This window comes from Cervus canadensis, chromosome 12, assembly GCF_019320065.1.
Source record: "Cervus canadensis isolate Bull #8, Minnesota chromosome 12, ASM1932006v1, whole genome shotgun sequence".
Lineage (NCBI taxonomy): Eukaryota > Metazoa > Chordata > Mammalia > Artiodactyla > Cervidae > Cervus > Cervus canadensis.
This window is the reverse complement of record NC_057397.1, coordinates 17,103,467-17,124,353: the sequence shown is the minus strand read 5'-3', so window position 1 is coordinate 17,124,353 and position 20,887 is coordinate 17,103,467. Positions and strand designations below refer to the sequence as shown.

The 20,887-nt window shown below is 42.9% G+C and overlaps 1 protein-coding gene and 1 long non-coding RNA gene across 2 annotated transcripts in view; one reads left to right on the top strand and one right to left on the bottom strand.

The window, feature by feature from the left end:
- LOC122451514 overlaps positions 1–20,887 on the bottom strand; it is a 98,825-nt gene that overhangs the window by 52,056 nt on the left and 25,882 nt on the right. The window contains exons 4-6 of the long non-coding RNA XR_006272425.1: positions 17,424–17,670; positions 15,695–15,784; positions 7,175–7,305 (exon numbers count right to left, since the gene is read on the bottom strand). This is a non-coding gene — a long non-coding RNA (uncharacterized LOC122451514). The remainder of the gene's footprint in view (positions 1–7,174; positions 7,306–15,694; positions 15,785–17,423; positions 17,671–20,887) is intronic.
- On the top strand, positions 1,189–1,488 carry LOC122451511 (40S ribosomal protein S27-like). The gene has a single exon (XM_043484492.1). It carries the CDS (start codon positions 1,213–1,215, stop codon positions 1,465–1,467), a length of 255 nt encoding a protein of 84 aa, XP_043340427.1. The 5' UTR covers positions 1,189–1,212; the 3' UTR covers positions 1,468–1,488.

Genomic DNA, 20,887 nt, shown 5'->3' with positions numbered 1-20,887 from the left:
TGGGAAGCTGCAAAAAAGAGAGGGCACTGGGCTGTGTAGTTAGTTGCTCCCTGGAGAGGCTTTGCAGAGGCTTCCTTGTCCCCTTCCATGAAATCAAGTGAATTTCCTTCCTTCTGCCTTCTTTGGATAAATATTTATTGAGCACCTGTAATTTGCTTGACCATTGATATCAGGGCCAGAGTCATTGCTGACCAGGCCCACTCTTATCCACCCCACCCCCAAAACTATGAAAACACCATTTTCATAGTGGTTACTTTTATTTTTTACCATTAAAATCTTTTTATTTAAAAAACAAGTGCATTCCACCAATGTTAGTTTTAAGTTACATTTCAACTTGCCCTCTGATTGTGTTAGTTGGGTACCTAGGCTAACCTTGACTTACGAACAAATTGGACTTACAACTGAACCCTTGGAACGGAACTCATTCACGCATAGGGGATTCACTGTAAGGTTCTTCATGCTTCTTTCATACCATATCTTGCTTCTTTCATGTCATTCCCCTCTAGTGCCCTGTGCAAACCCTAATCAAGCTGAACTTCACCTTTAGCCTGATTCGATGGCCCTCACACGCTTCTCATTGCCTGGATCTTCTTTGCTGGACCACTGGTCTTGCCTAGTCTGCTTGACAGCCCCCAGCGAGTGCTTCCCTTACAGCTTACATCCCAATCTTGTGTATCCATCAGTATTTATCTATCCGCCAGTAGACCATGAGCTACTGAGGACAGGCTGTGACCCACACCTCCGTGTCTAGCACAGTGTCAGGGAATGCAAATTTGCCAACTGAATGGATGAAGAAGTAAAGCTTTGGGGAGAAACCAAATTCAAATAGGATGGGAGTGGAAGGTGACATTGTAGTTTGTCCAATAATTTGGAGGGAAAAAGTCAGCTAGATTTCATTATAAATGGACTCTCCAGATAGACTTTCATATGCCTTTGTGCTTAGTAAATATCCAAGGCTATAATTTTTATTAAGTGCTTAGTAAAGATGTACTTCCCAACATACTTGTCCAGGGAACACCCTCTGTGTGTGTGTACAGTACTTCTGTTAACATCTCCCAGAAATGATGCTCAAGAGATGAAGTTTTAGGGCATCCCCAACTGGACCATTTCCTTAAGGGTGAAACCATTGCCAGAACGTATGTTGTCTATCAATGTCTTTGTTATAAATCCCATATGTACCCTTTCCGGTGGTGACGACCTCCTCACGAGAACATGCCTCTCGCAAAGGATCTTCTTCATCCCTCTCCAGAAGAGGAGAAGAGGAAACACAAGAAGAAGCAGCTGGTGCAGAGCCCCAATTCCTATTTCATGGATGTAAAATGCCCAGGATGCTATAAAATCACCGCCGTCTTTAGCCATGCACAAACAGTAGTTTTGTGTGTTGGCTGCCCTACTGTCCTCTGCCAGCTTACAGGAGGAAGAGCAAGGCTTACAGAAGGATGCTGTTTCAGACGGAAGCAGCATTAAAAGCACCCTGTATCAAGATGAAGGGGAAACCATCCCAATAAACACGTTTCCGATAAAATAAATAAATCCCATATGCGAGGCAAAAGCCGCTATGACCAACTGAGTTAAATCCTGAGTACTTCAAGTTAACTTCAACAGTGAAACTCCCACAAAGAAGTTCTTCCTCTAAAGTTATGAAACATCCACCTGGACCTTTGTCCCAGAAATCTCTTACACATTATCTGTGGAAGAAAAAAATAAATGGCTCTACCAAGCTTCCTAGCTTGTACTCTTTTCAACTTTAGATAAGAAAAGGATACCAGGAACAGCTTCTCACAGTTACATTCATATAACCTACTTCTGGGTTCTCTATAAGAAAATAATACAGAAAATAATGAACCAAAACACACCTTTTTAAACCCTGGTAATTTCTCCACCATTGATATTTTTGTGGGCATAAACTTCTTGTCAATTATGTATGCATGTTTTGAAGCCCTATAGGTGTTTTACAAATGAATAAGGTAGAAAGGCAATATGATTCCAAAATTCATTAAAAAACCATTTGCTGACCAATTCCTCTTAGCAGTGCTAAAGGGACAAATGCCCAGTTCTACTTTTTGAGGAGCATAATTGCTTACAGGCCTGCAGTAGTTTCTGCTGCGCAATGAGGTGAATTTTTATATACGTACATATATCTCCTCTCTGGTGAGCCTCCCTCCCTGCCCATCGCACCCCCCTGAGTCATCACAGAGCTTCCTGTGCCATACAGGGGCTTCCCTCTAGCCATCTATTATACGCCCGGCAGTGTGCACATGTCAGTGTTACCCCCTCAGTCAGTCCCCCCTCCCCTTCCCCTGCTGCGTCCACCAGTCAGTTCTCTACATCTGTGTCTCCAATCCTGCCTTTCTGTAGATTCCAGACATACGTGTTGTGTGTGTGCTAAGTCACTTCAGTCATGTCCGACTCTTCGCAACCCCATTGACTGTAGCCCACCAGGCTCGTCTGTCCATGGGATTCTTCAGGCAAGAATCCTGGAATGGGTTGCCATTTCCTCCTCCAGGGGATCTTCCCGACCCAGGGATCAAACCCACATCTCTTACATTTCGGGCATTGGCAGGCAGGTTCTTTACCACAGTTGCCACCAGGGTGTTAATAGACAATATTTGTTTTTCTCTTTCTCACTTAAGATGAGAAAATATGATCTACTATCAGGAAGGTTGCTGTGCATTTACAAAAATTAATCATAATTTTAAAAAACAGCTATGACAGTAATGTTATCTAGTTTATGAGACCACTCATAGCATAAAAGCACATCAATTCAGTTCAGTTCAGTCGCTCAGTCGTATCCGACTCTGCGACCCCATGAATCGCAGCACGCCAGGCCTCCCTGTCCATCACCAACTCAGATGCTCAATATATACTGAGGAAATAAGTGCATAAATGAATGACTATATAGACTACTTTGAAATTGATGTCTTGACATGTCAAGACTGGGCTACCCAAGGACTGGGAACTGAGAGGGACCTAGCAAATGAGCACTTTCAAATGGACATATTTTAGATATACAGAGAGGATGGACAGGAACTCTCCTAAGTCAGTAGGGTGGCAGGAGAAAGGAGGTGATTCAAGGGCAATGACTAGACCTGTTTGACCTGAACGGGGAGTCTGGGTTAGGATACAGCACTCACACTGGACAGTTAAATGGGGAAAAGTCCTAGAAGGTCACTAAATGCTCATTATGGAGCTAGGACTTTATCCTAAAGCTAAAGGAAACCACAGAGAGAAGCTTTGACCTGAGGAGTGACAGATAAAGGCTATTTCTTGGAAGAAAGATGTTTCCTCATTGATTTCAAGGAGGGAAATATTCATTGTTTAGATGTTGAAAGAAAGGATCTTTCTCAAATCTGAAATTCTAGGGAACACCATAGGTGCAAACCAGTAGTTCAGCATTCTGATCATGCAAGGAATTGAGTAGGCAATCCCAGAGCAGCAGCTGTGACATCAGACAGGGTAGGTCTCTGCTGCTTAACAGTCATTAGATTTGGGGCAAGTTACTTAACCCTGCCAAACCTCAATTTCCTCCATTGCAAAATAGGGATAAGAATAGTAGTGTCAACCTCATGAGGTTGGTGGTAAGTATTAAATTAGATGATGAATATCAACTGTTTACAAAGTACCTAACCCTCAGTAGGTAGTCAACATAATATCTATTATCATTAGGCTTGAGAGTGCAATTAACATTTTATCCCCTCAATAGGTCCTTGTTAAGAGCATCATAAATCAATGAACCAACGTTAAAGATGCTAATTATTTAGTCTTCTCATGAGATTTCAGAACATGTTTTGAGGGACTCTTGTAAATCTGAGTTAATATCCTTGTTACTACTATTAATAAACTTGTTACATTTGGGTTCTCTTAATTATATACTGCATGGATGGAATGTTTAGTGACATCAAAGGTCTCTTTGTGCCCAGCCTGTTTCTTGCTATCCTAACTCAATTTCTATTTTCTGGTGACAAAGTTAGAAAACAGCAATGCCAACTTATTCCCCATGTCCATCTAGGGACTTGTCTAAGTTCACTTAGTCACCAGGCAGTGAGGGAGCAGGATCTGAAATGTAGGTTTTTCTTACGTTCAGGATGGTTGCCACGCACATCCATGAAATGGCTTTTTCCACCCCCACCAAAATATGCTAACTAAGCAGTGATACTAAAATGAGAACAAGTACTAAAGCATCCACTTGAAGGTACAGGATGCGCAGCTATTTCCTGACATGTGGCAAATCTATAGCATTCACTTTTCAAATGACTCAGATACATATTCTGATGGCTTCATTCAATTTTTGCATTAAATGTAGGAAATCTTATACAACAACCAACATGCAAATATCTAAAGTGGTGCTTTTTGGCTCACGATGTTTTCTCTGCACCACCTAATCAACCAACCGGAACCAGTGTGGAAATAGTATAGATAACTTTTATATTTTGGTATCAAAAGTTTCCAAGCTGTTTACCACATCATCAGAGGATCTCATCTGGACATCTGTACTCCCCCAACTAATACACAAGGCTCTGCTGTTAAAGGACAGCCCCGGGCTGGAGAACACATATCTAAGTATAGATCACAGCCTCATACCTCTTCATCCCTATTAGCAGAAGTCATCAAGCACTAACTGAAAATAACACTCAATGAGTTGGTCTTGGTCGGGTGAGAAGGTACATCTGGTCAGAAAGTATGACTTTGCAATTTCCCATAAAAATTAGGAATTATTATACCATTTTAATAAATGTCCCTGTCATTAGCACTAAATGCTGCATACTAAATACGTAAATAAATACTAAACACTAAATGCTACAGCTAGGTCAAAGTGCATCCCTTGCTGCAAAACTCAGCTCAAAGGTCCTTTTGGTAAGAGCTTCCATAACTGGCCTCTGTGTTCACAAATTGTTCTGCAAATGCCTTTCTATTCCAGTACTGTGCATGTTGCACTGTGTTGATACATTAACACATCACTTTCACAACAAGCTGTGATCCCCTTCGAGGTAGGAATTGTCAAATTATGTTTCCTAGAGGACAAGAGGCTTCCAGCTCTGGGGAAGTCCCCACCCCTCGGATGCTGGAGCAGACCACGTGTTTACGCACAGCAGATACTCATGCATGCATTCTCAATCGCTCAACTGTGTCTGACTCTTTGCAACTGCAGGGACTGAAGCCCACCAGACTCCCCTGTCCATAGAATTGTCCAGGCAAGAATACAGGAGTGGGTTGCCATTTCCTCCTCCAAGGGATCTTCCCAACCCAGGGGTCGAATCTATATCTCTCGCATCTCCTGCATTGGCAGGCAGATTTTTTACCACTGCGCCACCTAGGAAGCCCATAGGTTAAGTGGTTGTATGCAAATCAGAAACAAGGAAGGTCACCACAGGAAGACCAAGACAGACACAATCGGTGTTGTAAACCCAGAGGTAAAATATGAAGATAGATGTCCTCAGCCACGGTATTAAAGAATAAGCAGGAAGTGAAGTGTGATGTGAAATATGGTAGAAAGGCTTAGGACAGAGCGAAAGTAGGGTAGAAAACAGGAGGGTCATTTGTCGGGATCTTCAATTCTCTGGTGATGACTTGGCGATAAAGGAGAAAGTTGATCATCATAAAGGCACAGGATTAGACTAGAGATTTTTCTTTTTTACATTTCCTGTATCTGGCACATTCCCTGAAATACATCAGATATTTGGTAAGTATTTACTGAATAAATGAATGAATCAATCAATCATTTGAAGAGTCTTCTAAGGGTTGACCTATGTATTCCAACAATAATCTGTGCTTCACTTATACAGTAATTTGACCATCTTCATTGTAGCCATTGACCATGGCTTACTTTTATGTATCTATGGATCTCCCCTAATTAGATGATTGTCCCAAAAGAGCAACCCAGAGTCCTAGAGAAAGCATGATGCCAAATCTTGCACAGAGTATGTGTACCGTAAATGCCTGTAGAGTTGCGCTGAACAATACTGAATTTAAATGAATTGCTTTTCAGAACAAATTCGTTTAGTGGTTCAAAAGAAGAGCTTAGTTTTAAATCGAAGGCAAAAATAGAAACGGGAAAAAAAGAAGCACATGAAACAATATTCCATATCACTAATCTATAGAGAAATAGAAATCAAAACCACAATGAGATATCATTTCATACCCATTAGCATGGATATTATAAAAAACAAAAACAAGGACAAAAAACCCAGAAAATAATAGCTATTGGAGAGGATGCAGAGAAATTAGAATGTTGTGCATTGCTGATAGGAATGTTAAATGGTACAGTTGCTGTGAAAAATGGTATGGTGATTCTTCAAAAAAATGAAAAGTAAAATTACCATAGAATCCAGCAATTCCACTCCTAGGTATATACCCCAAAGAAGATACGTGTATACTCATGTTCATAGCAGAATTGTTTATAATAACCAAAAGGTAAAAGCAAGCCAAATGTCCTTCAACAGGTAAATGAATAAACAAAATGCAGCATATACATACTACAGAATATTATTGAGCCTTAAAAAAGAAGGAAATTCTGACACATGCTACAATATGAATGAACACTATGAGTATTATGCCAAATGAAATAAGCTAGTGACTCATATGAATGCACTTGTCTGGGATACCTGAAGTATTTAGTTTTATAGACAGAAAACAGAATAGTTATCAGACTACTGTGGGTAGAGAGGAATGGCGAGTTATTGCTCAGCAGTAGAGTTTCAGTTTGGGAAGATGAATAAAAGTTTAAGAGATGGTTGTACAACCATGTGGACGTACTTAATGCCATTGAACTATACACTTAAAAATCATTGAAATTAAAATGGTGTTTTATGTCATGTGTCTTTTGCCACAATTAAAAAATATATATCTTATTAGCAATTTTATTAAAACTTTTATTGGAGTATGGTTGATTTATAATGTTGTGTTAGTTTCAGGTATACAGACAAGTGAATCAGCCAGAATTTTCAAAAATTGTTAATTACTCCAACTTATTAGGAGCTTACCGTTTTGTATAACTCCCCTTTTTATCAATTTTAATAGAAAATAACCAATGGCCACCAAAATGCATACGAACACTTGCAGACAAACACCTCAACCACAACCATACTCATAGACACACACATACATTATCTTATAGTAAGGATTTTTTTTATAAGCCAAATTTCTGACTCTAATAATAGAAACCAACATATCTTACCTCCAAGACCTCTCAGTTAATTATCTTCCAAATAAGCAGACAGGTTTTATTCACTTTTCATTGCAAAGGACTCCTGCTCACAGGATCTCTCACATCCTTTGAGTATCAAGACTCAAAAAGCAGAAATAAGCCTAAGAGTGAGGTAGAAAAGGCCAGTGAGTGTTGGGTCTCTTCCTGATCTTGCAGAGAAAGGAGGTGTTTCTCTTCCCCTCCTACAAGAGACTCTACTACAGTAAAACTCACTCGGAGGCAGAGAGAAGGTAGAAAAATTTCATCTAAGGTACCTGCCCACACAAGACCTTGATGGATGTCACACATATGACCACAATACTAATGAGATGTCTGGTTCTACCCCCAGCCAATCCTGAGTCTTGGACCCAGATCCCAGACTCAGATCCACCCAAGATCTCACAGAAGACCTGTGCTTCTGATCATGGGTTTAATGAACTGATAAACCAGTGCACAGAATGGGTCCCTGCTCACTTTAGAGGTTTTTCTCTCCTCACCAACTTTGGCCCCCATCCTTTGGAATCAAATCCAAGTTCCACCCTGTTCCTAAACCCTTCTCCCAATTAATTAGGTTTTCAGGGATTTCCTTCCTCTTGATTCCTAAATAATGGATCTGGGATGCCCTTCAGAAAGAGCCTTTCTGTAATGGTGTCTCTAAAGAGTGTATTGAGCCCTTGCTCTGGTGTTTGATTCTCAGTTAGACTGTGATTCCCTAATTAAAGCTCACTGCTGTGACTTTTCTTTCACCTCTGCTTGATGTCAACTACATCATAACATATTCCTGGGATTTCATTAAGTGATGGAAACAGTTCAACAACAGCTTTATTGGGGGTAGAAATACAGTCTTTGCAATACCACCCACCTTTAGCAGATCTTATAAATAGTAAATGCTCAGTAAATGTCTGGGAACTGACCATCTTGGGATAGCAAAGAATACTTCCTCTGAAGATCAGTTTTTGTCTCCATTAAGCCAGCAGTCCCCAACCTTTTTGATCCCAGGGATTGGTTTCGTGGAAGACAATTTTTCCACAGATTGGGGTGGGAGGATGGTTTCGGCATGATTCCAGCACATTGCGTTTATTGTGTACTTTATTTCTTCTGTTATGACATCAGCTCCATCTCACATCATCAAGCACTAGATCCTGGAGGTTGGGGACCCCTGCCTAAGCAATTAGAAGCCAAAAGAAGGATGCTCCTGAACTAGCCCCCAGAGTGGAGGAGAAGACATGTGGACTCCTTCAAGGATCAGAATTGTAGGGGAATTTGTGCAACTAAAAAGCATAATCTCCTTTTCCAGAAAGGAAATCTAGCTTCAGAAAGAAGTGGTGTATTTGAGGTCACACTGTGAGTTAGGCACAACTCTAAGACTGGGGCCTAAGTCTCAATAGAGAGGTAGGTTTGGAATCTTCTCAAAGGGTTTGTAACAGTCCATTTGGAAACTACTTTCTGTGATAGCAGAGAGAAGTTCTCAGCGAGCTGTTGCACTAGAAGCTCTGTATTATAGATTAAGAGGGTTGCTCAGAATCTCCCTGACTTTTACAAAGTTGTCCTCTAAAATCATTGTAATTCTGGGGGACAAAAATGATATTCTAAAGTCACCGAAAGTAGAAAGTTGTTGGAAGGAAAGTAGAAAGTTGTGAGAGGATGAAGATTCCTTCCAAACCTAGGTATTTGCTCCATTTTATTACGCACGTGTGCTAAGTTGCTTCAGTCATGTCCAACTCTTTGCAACACTATGGACTGTAGCCCACCATGTTCCTCTGTCCATGGGATTCTCCAGGCAAGAATACTGGAGTGGGTTGCCATGATCTCCTTCAGGAAATCTTCCCAACCTAGGGATCGAACCCACATCTCTGATGTCTCCTGCCTTGGTTGGTGGGTTCTTTACCACTAGCGCCACATGGGAAGCCCACTTTAAGATAAATAAAACCTCAACCCAGGAATTTTCAGAGAAGTAGAAGCCACCCACCCTCCTTGTTATGCTGCAGTTATTTCTTTCCTCTGTAAATTATTAAACTTTTACTTCTCATTCAAGGAACTTTTGTTCAGCACCAACGAGGTACCAGGTATTGTGTTAAGTCAAAGGATCCAGAGATGAATTAGGCAAGCTCTTTGAGGAATTCCTTTGAGAATTCCTTGAGCTCTTTGAGCATTCCTTGAGGAATCCTGGAGACAGGCAAATAAACAAATAATTGAAAAACTGTGCAGGGTGCCATGACAGGTGTTTTCAAGGTGCTTCAAACATATCCAGGCACAGGGGAGGCACTCAATAAACATTTGTTGAATGAATGAATGAACTAATGAAATAGCTAGTAATTAATAACTAATTAATTCATTAAAATTTGCCCAAGGAATTTAGGGAAGCTATTTGCATTTATTCAGGGTTGATTTGCTTTTAAATTGGGTTTCCACGTAGAGAACAGGCTTGTGTACACAGCAGGGGAAGAAGAGTGTGGGATGAATTGAGAGAATAGCATTGACATATATACACCACCATGTGTAAAATAGACAGCCAGTGGGGAGCTGCTCTATGGCACAGAGCGCTCAGCTCGGGGCTCCACGATGACCTAAATGGGTTGGACTTGGGAGGGAGATCCAAGAGGGAGGGGATATATGTGTGTGTATATGTGTGTGTGTGTGTCTGTTGTGTGTGTGTGTGTGTCTGTGTGTAGCTGATTCAGTTTCCTATACAGCAGAAATTAACACAATATTGTAAATCAATCATCCTTCAAATAAAAAAAAATGTTTAAGAAAATAAAAAAATAAATAATTAACTGGGTCTCCAAATAAATTTTTTTAAAGTTAAGAAAAAAAATTTAATAAAATAAGCTCGGTCTCCATTCAATCATTCATTCATTCAAGTGCTCATTGATTGATCCATGTGTTGAGCATCATAATGGGTTATTAGACACTGTGAGAAGCTGAACTGAATAAAGTAAGGCCCTTGCTCTTAAAGATTATAGAACAACAAAACAACTAACATTTTATGATACATGCTCTATTCTGACCTCTGCACGCTCCATTAAAATGTAAGTTCCATGAAGGCAAAGGCATTCTCTGCTTCCTTTCTGCCATATTAGAAACACCTACAAACAGTCCCTGGAGCCAGGTCAGGCCTCTGCAGCTAGTGCCAGAGTAAATGAATGAGTGAGTGAAGGAGCAGATGGGTCGTACACCGACAATATTGTGAGAGCTTGGAGGAGCAGCATCTCATTAGCAACGTCTCAGGAGCAGATGGAGGAAGAAGTCAAGGAGGAACAGAGAAGGATCTGGGAGGAGAAAAACCAGAAGGGTGCGCTGTCATAAAAGCCAATAGACAGGACAGAGCTTCCCAGAGGAAAAAGCTGCACCCAAGAATCATTTTTGACCACTTTGGCCCCAGGGCAGGGACTAGGATGAGACAAGCTAGGAGCCTTGGGTGCAAACTTTAAAGGGACACTCACTCTCAGAATTGTTTAAGTTCAGTGTCAGCACCTGAAAGCTACACTCCCTTAATTTTGTGTCCATAATGCCTCCCTTGTCTCACCCTACCCCAGCCCTGTGGGGCCCAGCTCTGTGCCAGGAAGGTATTTCCCTGGTGGTCCAGTGGCTGAGACTCCATGCTCCCAATGCAGGGTCCCAGGTTCATTCCCAGAACAGATCAAGTTCCATCAAGGAACTAGATCCCACATGTTGCAATTAAAGATTCCACATGCCATAACTAAGAACCAGTGCAGGCAAATAAATAATTTTTTTTTTTTTAAGAGAAGACACAACCCCTTTCTCAAGAAGGTAAAGGTCTAACAGGCAGACAGACATAAACCCATCAATGATAATGCAGAAGGTGAGTTTTGGCAGGAGTAAGCAAAATGAGCAGGAGAATCAGGCAGGAGCACCTCAATTGGACCAGGGCGCGGAAAATGTGATGGTGATGAGCTGGAACTAAGAGACGATCACAAACGCACAAGAGGAAGGGGAACATAGCTTTCCAGCCACGGCAGCAGCACGCGCCGAAACTACAAGTGTCCCGAAACGGTGACGTGGTGGGGTAGCCGGAAGTGAGAAAAGACTGGTCTAAATGAGGTTAGGGATGTAGGTTCCCGTTATTCATCCTGTCAGCCTGAAGCCCCATCTTTATGTTTACAGTTCTGTTAGTATCTGGGGCAGTTTTCCTTGGAAACGAGCTGCTGCCTAAATTAATTGACAGGCCCATCAATCTACTCTTCCTCCCTTCGTCCTGGCCTCTGAGAGAACAGGGAGGAGGCCCCCACTGAGTCTTTGCTGCTCAGTCAGAGGTATTTTTAGTCCCAGCAGAAAATAACAGCAGTGTGCATTTAATAAAAATATCAAGCCCTGGGAATGATCTACTGCCAGCGTTGGAGCAATCAGGGACGGGATATGTTTCCAATTGAATTACTACTGTGGTCATAGTTATAAAAAGAGAGAGGGAGGAGAAAAATGTTAGGCTGGTCAGTTTCTCGGGAGCATTTAATCTTGGTTCACTCTAATTTTAATGTTCGAAGACACATGAGCCAGCTCTGTCCTTAGGAGTTATTTCAGGGGGGAACTGGTCCATGCCCGCAACTTGCAGTTGACACTGGGCAGCCCTACTCTGTGAAGTTTTCTTTCTTTTTTTCTCTTCTTTTCTGTCCCCCCTCCCTCTCTCCCTCCCCGCTCTCAGTTTTGGCCGCTGTCAGCTCTGCTGCTCACAAGCTGATGGGACACAGTGTGAATAATTACAATGAGGGTAAATTTAGACTCTGATGGAACCGAGGGAATGTGAGCTCAGAAGCTGGGCCCAGGGGCGAAGAGGAGCATTTAGAAAGAGTCCAGGAGGTGCAAGCTGGCGGTTGTCAAACAAACAAGTTACAGGGCTGTGAAGTACAGCACAGGGAATACGGCCAATAATGCTAGAGTAAATCAGTATGGCGTGTCGCCTGTAAAAGTATGGAGTCACTATATTGTATACCTGAAATGAATATAATACTGCGGGGGTCTTTCCAGGTAGGGCTGGTGGTAAATAACCTGGCTGCCAATGCAGGCATTGTAACAGACTCGGGTTCAATCTCTGGGTTGGGAAGATCTCCTGAAGAGGGCATGGCAACCCACTCCAGTTGTCTTGCCTGGAGAATCCCACGGACAGAGGAGCTTGGTGGACTACAGTCCGTAGGGTCGCAGAGTCGGACATGACTGAAGTGACTTAGCACTCAGTATAATATTGGAAGACAGCTATATTTCCATTTAAAACAGTAATTTTAAAAAAGAGACAGCACCAACATGAGTCATGAAGATTGTGCTCCCCCAAGACTTCCAGGGGGGAAAAAAGTCCCCATTTTTTAGATTGTTATAACCTGCTCTTTTCAATCTGATCATGATTTATCTCCACAGCATGGTCTCCGTCTGTTGTTCCCCTTACACCCTTTGTCACCTTCTCTAGTGAAAAGAGTAATAATTAGTTGCTTCTTATTAAGGGCCTCCCTAGTGCCAGGCTCTGGCTAAGCAATTACAGAAGTTATGTCTCTTCATCCTGAAACTTACATCAAAAAGCAGAAACCATTAGCAATCTGTGACTGATAAGGAGACCGAAGCTTGGACAGGTTAAGTCACTAGCTAATAACTGGCAGAACCTGGATTCTGGCTCATTCTAGAGCCCATCCACCCTCTGCCCACTGCCCTCTGACTCTGATCTCCCAATTTGACCGAGTTCTTTAGAATGTGCTTCTTCACACCTCTCATATCTTATATAAGCTGCCCCTTTCCTTGGAATGCATTCTGACCCATTTTCCTAGAATTCTCTCCTAAATATCTTACTTTCTGTCCACATCTGTTGTAGCATGTGTTACTATTAGCATTAGTAATAATCACTATTGTCTATTCAATTTATATCGTATACCAGGCATTGTTCTAAGTGCTTTGCATGTATTATCTGATTTAATTATCACAACATACTTAAAAGACAGCTACTGTTATGATACCCACTTTACAGAATGGAAACTGATGCACAGAAAAATAAACTAGCTTGCAGAGCTGGTGAGTGGTAAAACTAGAAAAATAAAATCTCATGAACTGAGTAATCACTATGTAACAGACACCAGACTTAACACTAAACATGTATCTTTACATGTTATCCTCACAGCAATTGTGTAATTAATACCCCCATTTTACAGATGATAAGGCGGAGGCTCAGAGAAAGTTTTAAGTAGCTTCATCAGAGTAACAGATTCAGGATGGAAACAGGTATGTGAAGAGTCCAAGCCCTCTGCTCTTTCACACAGCACGATGAGTTGCTTCCATCACTGTCTTCTCAATGAATCATCACTTTTTAAGAGAAAAGCCATGTTTTATTGATCCCTCCCTCCCCAGTACTTCACACAGGTCCCTGGTACACAGTGGGCTTACAGTAAATGTTGGATGACAGGATGGATAAAATGCAGGGCATCAGCAACCTGTTTCAAATATGATGTGTTTAAATGCACTGGGAGAAAAAAGAACAAGATAGACACGTTTATGAAGGGCGTTCTTAGGACAGAGGACTCTCCCCGTGGAGGACTCTCTCCTGCCAGCTGGTCCAGGCTGCCAGGTCAAGTCAGACTCGCACGAAGGAAGGCTCTTCTCTCAGACAGCTAGGCTGCTGGGTGAAAAGAGGTCCAGCCCTGCCCTCTGGCCCCTCCTCGCTCGGGGTCTCCCGCCCTCTCTGAGCAGGCCCTCCCTCACGAGGCCTTGACACCAAAGTCTAGGCTGTGTGCTGGGCTCCTCATGATGATGGCTGGACCACTGTTTGTTCTACACAGCATCCCCTGGGTTCCAGCTATCCTTACTGGCATCCTCCACCATATCCCTTCCCTGCTGTTTTGCAACATGCCAGGGTCAGAAATCCATGAAGTCGTTTGGAATAAAGAGTTAAATGTCTGAAAATGAAATTTTGCTGGAGACACTTTCCTGTTTTTCAACTGGAGGATAATTGCTTTACAATGTTGTGTTGGTTTGTGTTGTTTTCTGCCATACAATTTCATGACTCAGTCATAAGTATACATATATCCCCTCCCCCTTGAGCCTCCCTCCCACCCCCGCCCCCAGCCCACCCTCTAGGTCATCACAGAGCACAGAGCTGAGCTGCCTGGGCTCCACAGCAGCTTCCCACCAGCTGCCTGCTTTACACGTGGTGGTGTGTGTATTTCCATGCCACTCTCCTGATTGGTCCCACCTTCTCCTTCCACGGCCGGGCCCACAAGTCCATTCTCTACATCTGTGTCTCCATTCCTGTCCTGAAGATAGGTTCATCAGTACCACTTTTCTAGATTCCATATTTATGTGTTAATATACAATATTTGCTTTTCCCTTTCTGACTTACTTCACTCCGTGTAATTTACAATAGTCAGGGCATGGGAGCCACCTAGATGTCCATTGACAGATGAATGGATAAAGAAGTTGTGGTATGTATACATATATGGCACCCCACTCCAGTACTCTTGCCTGGAAAATCCCATGGACGGAGGAGCCTGGTGGGCTGCAGTCCATGGGGTCATAAAGAGTCGGACATGACTGAGCAACTTCACTTCCACTTTTCACTTTTATGCATTGGAGAAGGAAATGGCAACCCACTCCAGTGTTCTTGCCTAGAGAATCCCAGGGATGGGGTCGCACAGAGTCTGACATGACTGAAGTGACTTAGCAGTAGCAGTAGCATATATATATATATAACAATGTAACAGTGGCATATTACTCAGCCATAAAAAGGAACAAATTTGACTCTGTTGAACAGAGGTAGACGAATTATTGGAGACTCGAGAGCAGGTGACAGAGTCCCCAGAGAAGACACTGCCTCTTCTTCACACCTGCCACTCTTTACCTTTCAACTGGACTTGTATAAAGGTGCCCAGAGCCCAAGAAAGCTGGAGTCCAAACCTGCTTCTGTCACTGCTTAGTCACTAGGCAAGTCACTATTCTCTCTAAGCTTCCATTTCCCATCAGTAAAATGGGTATAACATCCCCAAATTACAGTGTGGTTGAATGATCAAAAGACAATATGAAGGAGAGGCAAGAGAAGGCAAAGTTCATAAGGATACTTTTTGCAGTAGATGCAGAATCTCAGATCCACCACAGGTGACCAGATGTCCTGGCTGGTCCAAGACACAAAGATTTTGAAGGTGTGGAACTTCCAGTGTGAAACATGGGAAATTCCTAGACAAACCAACACAGGTCACCTACCACATAGCAAAATGGGAATACTAAGAGCTCTTTCCTTACAGAGTGGGCTTGGGACTCTATGAAAATGTATGGAAAGTGCATGTTTCATTTCCTTGTGTTACCATAGTTCTCTGGTTCTGCCCATTGATTATTGTTATTTTCTAAACAAGGGAGTATGATGACTAAAGAAAAACCATGCTGCCCTTGTTAATCTCTGAAAGAAAGGCTCCCTCCTGGGACTAGTGGCTGTGTAGGTGACTACCCTGTCCTGAGGACACTGAGTGGTTCCTAGGAGCCCATAGGAACAGATTTCTGTGATGCTAAATTTAAGCTAACTTTACTCACCTGCTTCATGCCAATCTGGTACCTTGCAGCTGTTGGCTGGGAAAGGGCCAAGGCAGAAGACTCATTTAATGAAATGACTCAGGCCTTGAGCTGAGAGAACAGAAGAAGTAAACAGGTCAACTGTTCAAGTTGCACCCAGGAAGGATACATGATTGCACAGCATCATTTATGGGCACAGTTCAGGTTGGCAAGTCTGCGGATAATGCAGTCAACAGGCCCAGTGCCTGGCACAGAGAGAGCATTCAGTAACATGTTAAATTTAAAGTATGTTGACTTTGAAGTTATTTTGACAACCTCATTTGAAATATTAAGCATTAATCATAGTCTTATTTCAAACGTATTTTCCTACCAATATCTCCTATTAACATGTTCTTCCTACAAAATGGAAGGGCACAGCCCAGGAAGCTTTTACTTTAAAATCATTAAACCTGTTTGCAAATCCCCAGAATAGGATGGACGCCTTCCTCACCTTGGAAAAATTTGTAAAAACTCAAGTAAGTAATATCAGAACATTGTGGTAGAATCATGGTGATTGGTATATGAATACTTTAAACATTTTTGTACATGTGACCATTTTCATAATGAGATTTAGAGGGAAAAAAGGAAATCCACAGATGCCAAGATCAATCATCATCCTAATTCTCTTAAATCAGGCCAGAAATGGCTGAAACGTGTGACTTCATACACCTGGGTGGACAAGGGAACATTTGTCCTGAGAAAACCAGATCCCTCTCTGAAGTAGAAACAAAGTCACACCCTTGCTAAGTCACTCCTGAGCTGTGACGCTGCAGCATTAGGGAGTGAAAGTCAAGTGCATGTGATAATGGGCCCATGTGCCCGGGGGAGGCTGACATCAACACAGGCTCATCTCTTAGATCATCAGAGTGACCTGTTTGATGGGCCTGGAAGGGAACAGTCAGTCAAGGCCTCCCCAGGCCAGCAGATGAGGAGCTCAATCTTGGCAAACGATGACTCCATCCTCCAGTGTGATCAGATTTTATCCTCTGGTTAGCTTTTATTTGGTTAGTTATATTCAATAATCTCCTATGGTCTGATCTCAGGGTAGCTTATGTTCACAATGATGTAATTGTCCCTGCTCTTTTCTTAGAACAAAAGCTGCTGGTCTGTGGACAAAGCTGGGGATATAATACCATATCATAGCTGATTTTATATATACAACCAGCTATTGACCCCATGTGAGTCCTTTAAATCACCTGGGCTCTGATTTCTTCCTGGCACCCTGGTACTATATAAACACTAGTCATAGATTCACCATGAGCTCGCCATGAGAACCAGATCTCCATCATATTTATACCCTCAGAGGCTAACCTAGTACCCTAAGACACACAAGGCTCACACAAAATAAATGTCGACTGAACTGAAATGAGGAACCAGCCACTACTGTGAACGCTGAGATTCTGAATCTGGTTTTTGTTCTTTCCTGCTTCCCAGGTAGTGCTAGTGATAAAGAACCTGCCTGCCATTGCTGGAGACGTAAGAGATGTGGATTCAATCCCTGGGTCAGGAAGATCTCCTGGAGGAGGGCACAGCCATCCTCTCCAGTATTCTTGCCTGAAGAATCCCCATGGACAGGGGAGCCTCCAGGCTACAGTCTAACATGACCGAAGGGACTTAGCATGCATGCACGCCGTGTACAGTGGTCTCGCTCCACATCTGATGTTTGCTGTAACTATTTTTAATCCTTCTCATACCCTTATGAGGCACTCACCATCACCCTCATTTTACAGTTTGGGAAAACTGAAGCAGACAGAGCTTTGCCACTGAGCCAGGATCTGAATCCGCACTGACTTGACTTCAAAGCCCTCCCCTTCATTCTCATCATACTTCATTCTTTCCTCATGGGAGACAGTAAGTAACAGCTTTGTCCACCCTTGACAGAGCAAGAAAAACTGGGCAAGTGCAGGCGAGGGAGCTCTTCTTAGGAAACACTCCAAACACCCTTTGCTTCCAGCTACCTAGAAAGAACAAAGAAACAAATAAATCTCCTCTTCGTTGTGGGCCTGCTGCAAGCTGCATCACAGTTTGGGGTCACCCAAGTGATGAGAAGTCCCTCCAAGGCGACACAAAAAGGCTGCAAGTCATTCAAAAATGGAAGCAGAGGGTCTTCAATACAAGGGGGCTGATTGATCAAGGCATGGGGAGAAGGCGCTGCAGACCATGACCAAACAGTTGTGTCCATTCATCTTTCCTGACCACAGCCTTTCTCCTCCCCAACACAGAAAGTAAGTTCTAATCCAGAGCGTGGCTAATGTGAGCTAATCCACCCACATTCTGTCTCCATGGCTATGGCTGCCCTGAGATTACTCTTTGAAGAGGAGATTAAAAACTTCCAGTCGGAAGAATGATTCCTAATATTGGTTATCCTTGAATAATACCTCTGACCTGCAAGAAAAAGGGCAAATCATGCAATGATGCCAGAAAATTTATTCTGATCAGTACATCCCATTATTCCACAAAAGCCACACAATTGTCATGTCCCCAGCCTGAAGAGACTCATTGTTTGTTTCTAGGCAAATGGTATCCAGTCAATAGGACCCCTTCATCATCTGGATTGTGCCAGTCACGGTGCATGATACCTCTAGCCCTTTCTCCTCATAGCGACCTTTGAGCTAGGTATGCACACCCAATATACAGATGAGAGAACTGGGGTTTCATGGGGCTTCCCAGGTGTCTCCGTGGTAAAGAATCCACCTGCAATGCAGGAAATTTGGGTTCAATCCCTGGATCGGGAAGATCCCTGGAAGAAGGAAATGGCTACCCACTCCAGTATTCTTACCTGGGAAATCCCATGGACAGAGGAGCCTGTGGGTTTACAGTCTGTAATTTCGAAAGAAGAATGCAACTAGTTTTTTTAACTTTTTATTTTATATTGGAGTACAGCCAGTCAACAGCGTTGTGATAGTTTCAGGAGCACAGTGAAGTGACTCGGCCATACACATACACATGTATCCTTTCTTCCTCAAGCTCCCCTCCCATCTAGGCTGCCACTTAACACTGAGCAGACTTCTCTGCGCTTATACGTAGGACACTGTGGATTATCTATTGTAAACAGAGCAGCGTGTTCATGTTGATCCCAACCTCCCTACCTATCGCTTCCCCCTACCCTTCTCTTCTGGTAACCATAAGTTCATTCTGTAAGTCTGTGAAGGAAGAAGACAATTGTAATCGGCTTCATATAAGCTTCACATAGGTTAAAGCGTCGGCCGGCAACTCGAGACCTGGGTTTGATCCCTGGGTCAGGAAGATCCCCTGGAGAAGGAAATGGCAACCCACACCAGTACTCTTGCCTGGAGAATCCCATGGACAGAGGAGCCTGGTGGGCTACAGTCCACGGGGTCGCAAAGAGTCGGACACGACTGAACGACTTAACTTTCACTTTCACTTTCATATAAGTAACATGGCATCATGTAAGAGGACCGTGGCCCTTGGCTCAGTCACTCTGGGTTTGAAGTCCCCTTACCAGCTGTGTGACCTTGGGCAAGACAAAGAAACTCATTTACAGCACCAACAGGCACGATGTTGCTTTTATCCCTGAAGACTGATCTGAATCCTACTTTTCCGCATTGCAGGCAGATTCTTTACCCTCTGAGCCACCAGGGAAGCCCCATATGTGGGACAGTGTTTGATATACTGAAGGCATTCAGTAAAAATCTGGTGACTCCTAAGAAGAAACGGAATCCAAAATAAGCAGAATACAAAGTGAGGGAAATGAAATAGCACTTCCCCCCAGAAGGTAAGACCCCAGGGATCAGCTGAACTGAGACCGAAACAGCACGGGAAGGAGTTTGGGCTAGACCCAGGAAGGGGAAGATGGAGCCATCACAAGTCCTTGAGCAGAGGAGCAGCGTGGTGAGAGGAGACATATCTGGAGACCTCCCTGGTCTCGGGGACGTGATGATAATTTTGGCTTCGCTTTAGTTGCCCAGCTGCAGTACTGAAGCATTATCATTGTCTGATGCTTATAGTATTACAATAGTTTTTCTCAAAGTAAGACTGGCTGGCAGCAGAATTCCTTAGGGAGCCTGAGAAAATTACATGATCCTAGAACCAGCCCAGACTTAAGAATTCAGGCAAAAATCGGAGATAACACCCAGGAATTCACAGCCTTCCAAATACCGCAGTGGTTCTGATTCACACTGATGTCTGAAAGCCATTCATCTAAAACAAGAGGTTTTAAACTTAAAAAAGAGTCCTCATCAGAGCAAATCATCTTATCATCAGGGCTCTGGGTTTCCAAGGACCATTCATAGTATAATAATAAACCAAAGACAGTTGTAGCCCTCTTTTAAACTGCCAGACACCTAAAAATAAAGTCAGCAAGCAATGTGAGCCTCAGAAAAGTAGCCAGAGGAGGAATTACAATTAGTAGCTGACCCCCTGTTACAGGGCAGGGCTTTTTTTAGACCTGTAGCTCATGCCAATTCAGTGGCCTAGGAGGAGGCCCAACTGAAGTGCCGCTTATGCTACTGGCTAAACGGAGTCCTGGAAAGTGATCGCGTCTCTCGCCAGCTCTGAGATGTGAAGCGAAGCTGCAGAGCTGGTGGAGCTAAGTGGGAAGAGATTCAATCAGGTCAATAGCATTGACTCAGCACCTCGCAAGAGGAAGACATTCCAAGTAAACTGGAGGACACTCAGGTGAGAGCACTAAGGCCCAGCCTCAGGGAACTGCGATCCAGGGTAGTATAAAACCCAAGAATAGGATATTATAGTGGGGGGGGGGGGAAGAATGATTAGGGGAACAAAGAAAAATAAGAAATTGATTTTAAATAGGTTAGGAAAGAAAGGCTCTGTGGAGGAGGTTGATAATTGAGCAGGATCTCAATAGCATGGTTGGGACTGTAACAGGGAGAGATGAGAATGGGCATATACAAGCAGAGACAAAGTTACCTGCAAACAAATAGTCAGGAAACTATGAAATGCTGAAGATTCTGATACAACGGAGGTGTTGCTTTCTTTCCCAGAAATAATGGGGCAAGTGCCTAGAAAGAGAGATTGGGGACAATTCATGAAAGCTTTGAATTTCAGAAGAAGAAATAGGAACATTAGTTTGTAGGCAACACAAGAAACCCTATTAAGATAACTTTGAAAAAAAAATGAAACAACCTTGATGACAAAATGGAGAGTAGTTTACAATGAGATTATGTAGAGGCATTTATCAATCTTTCTTATAGG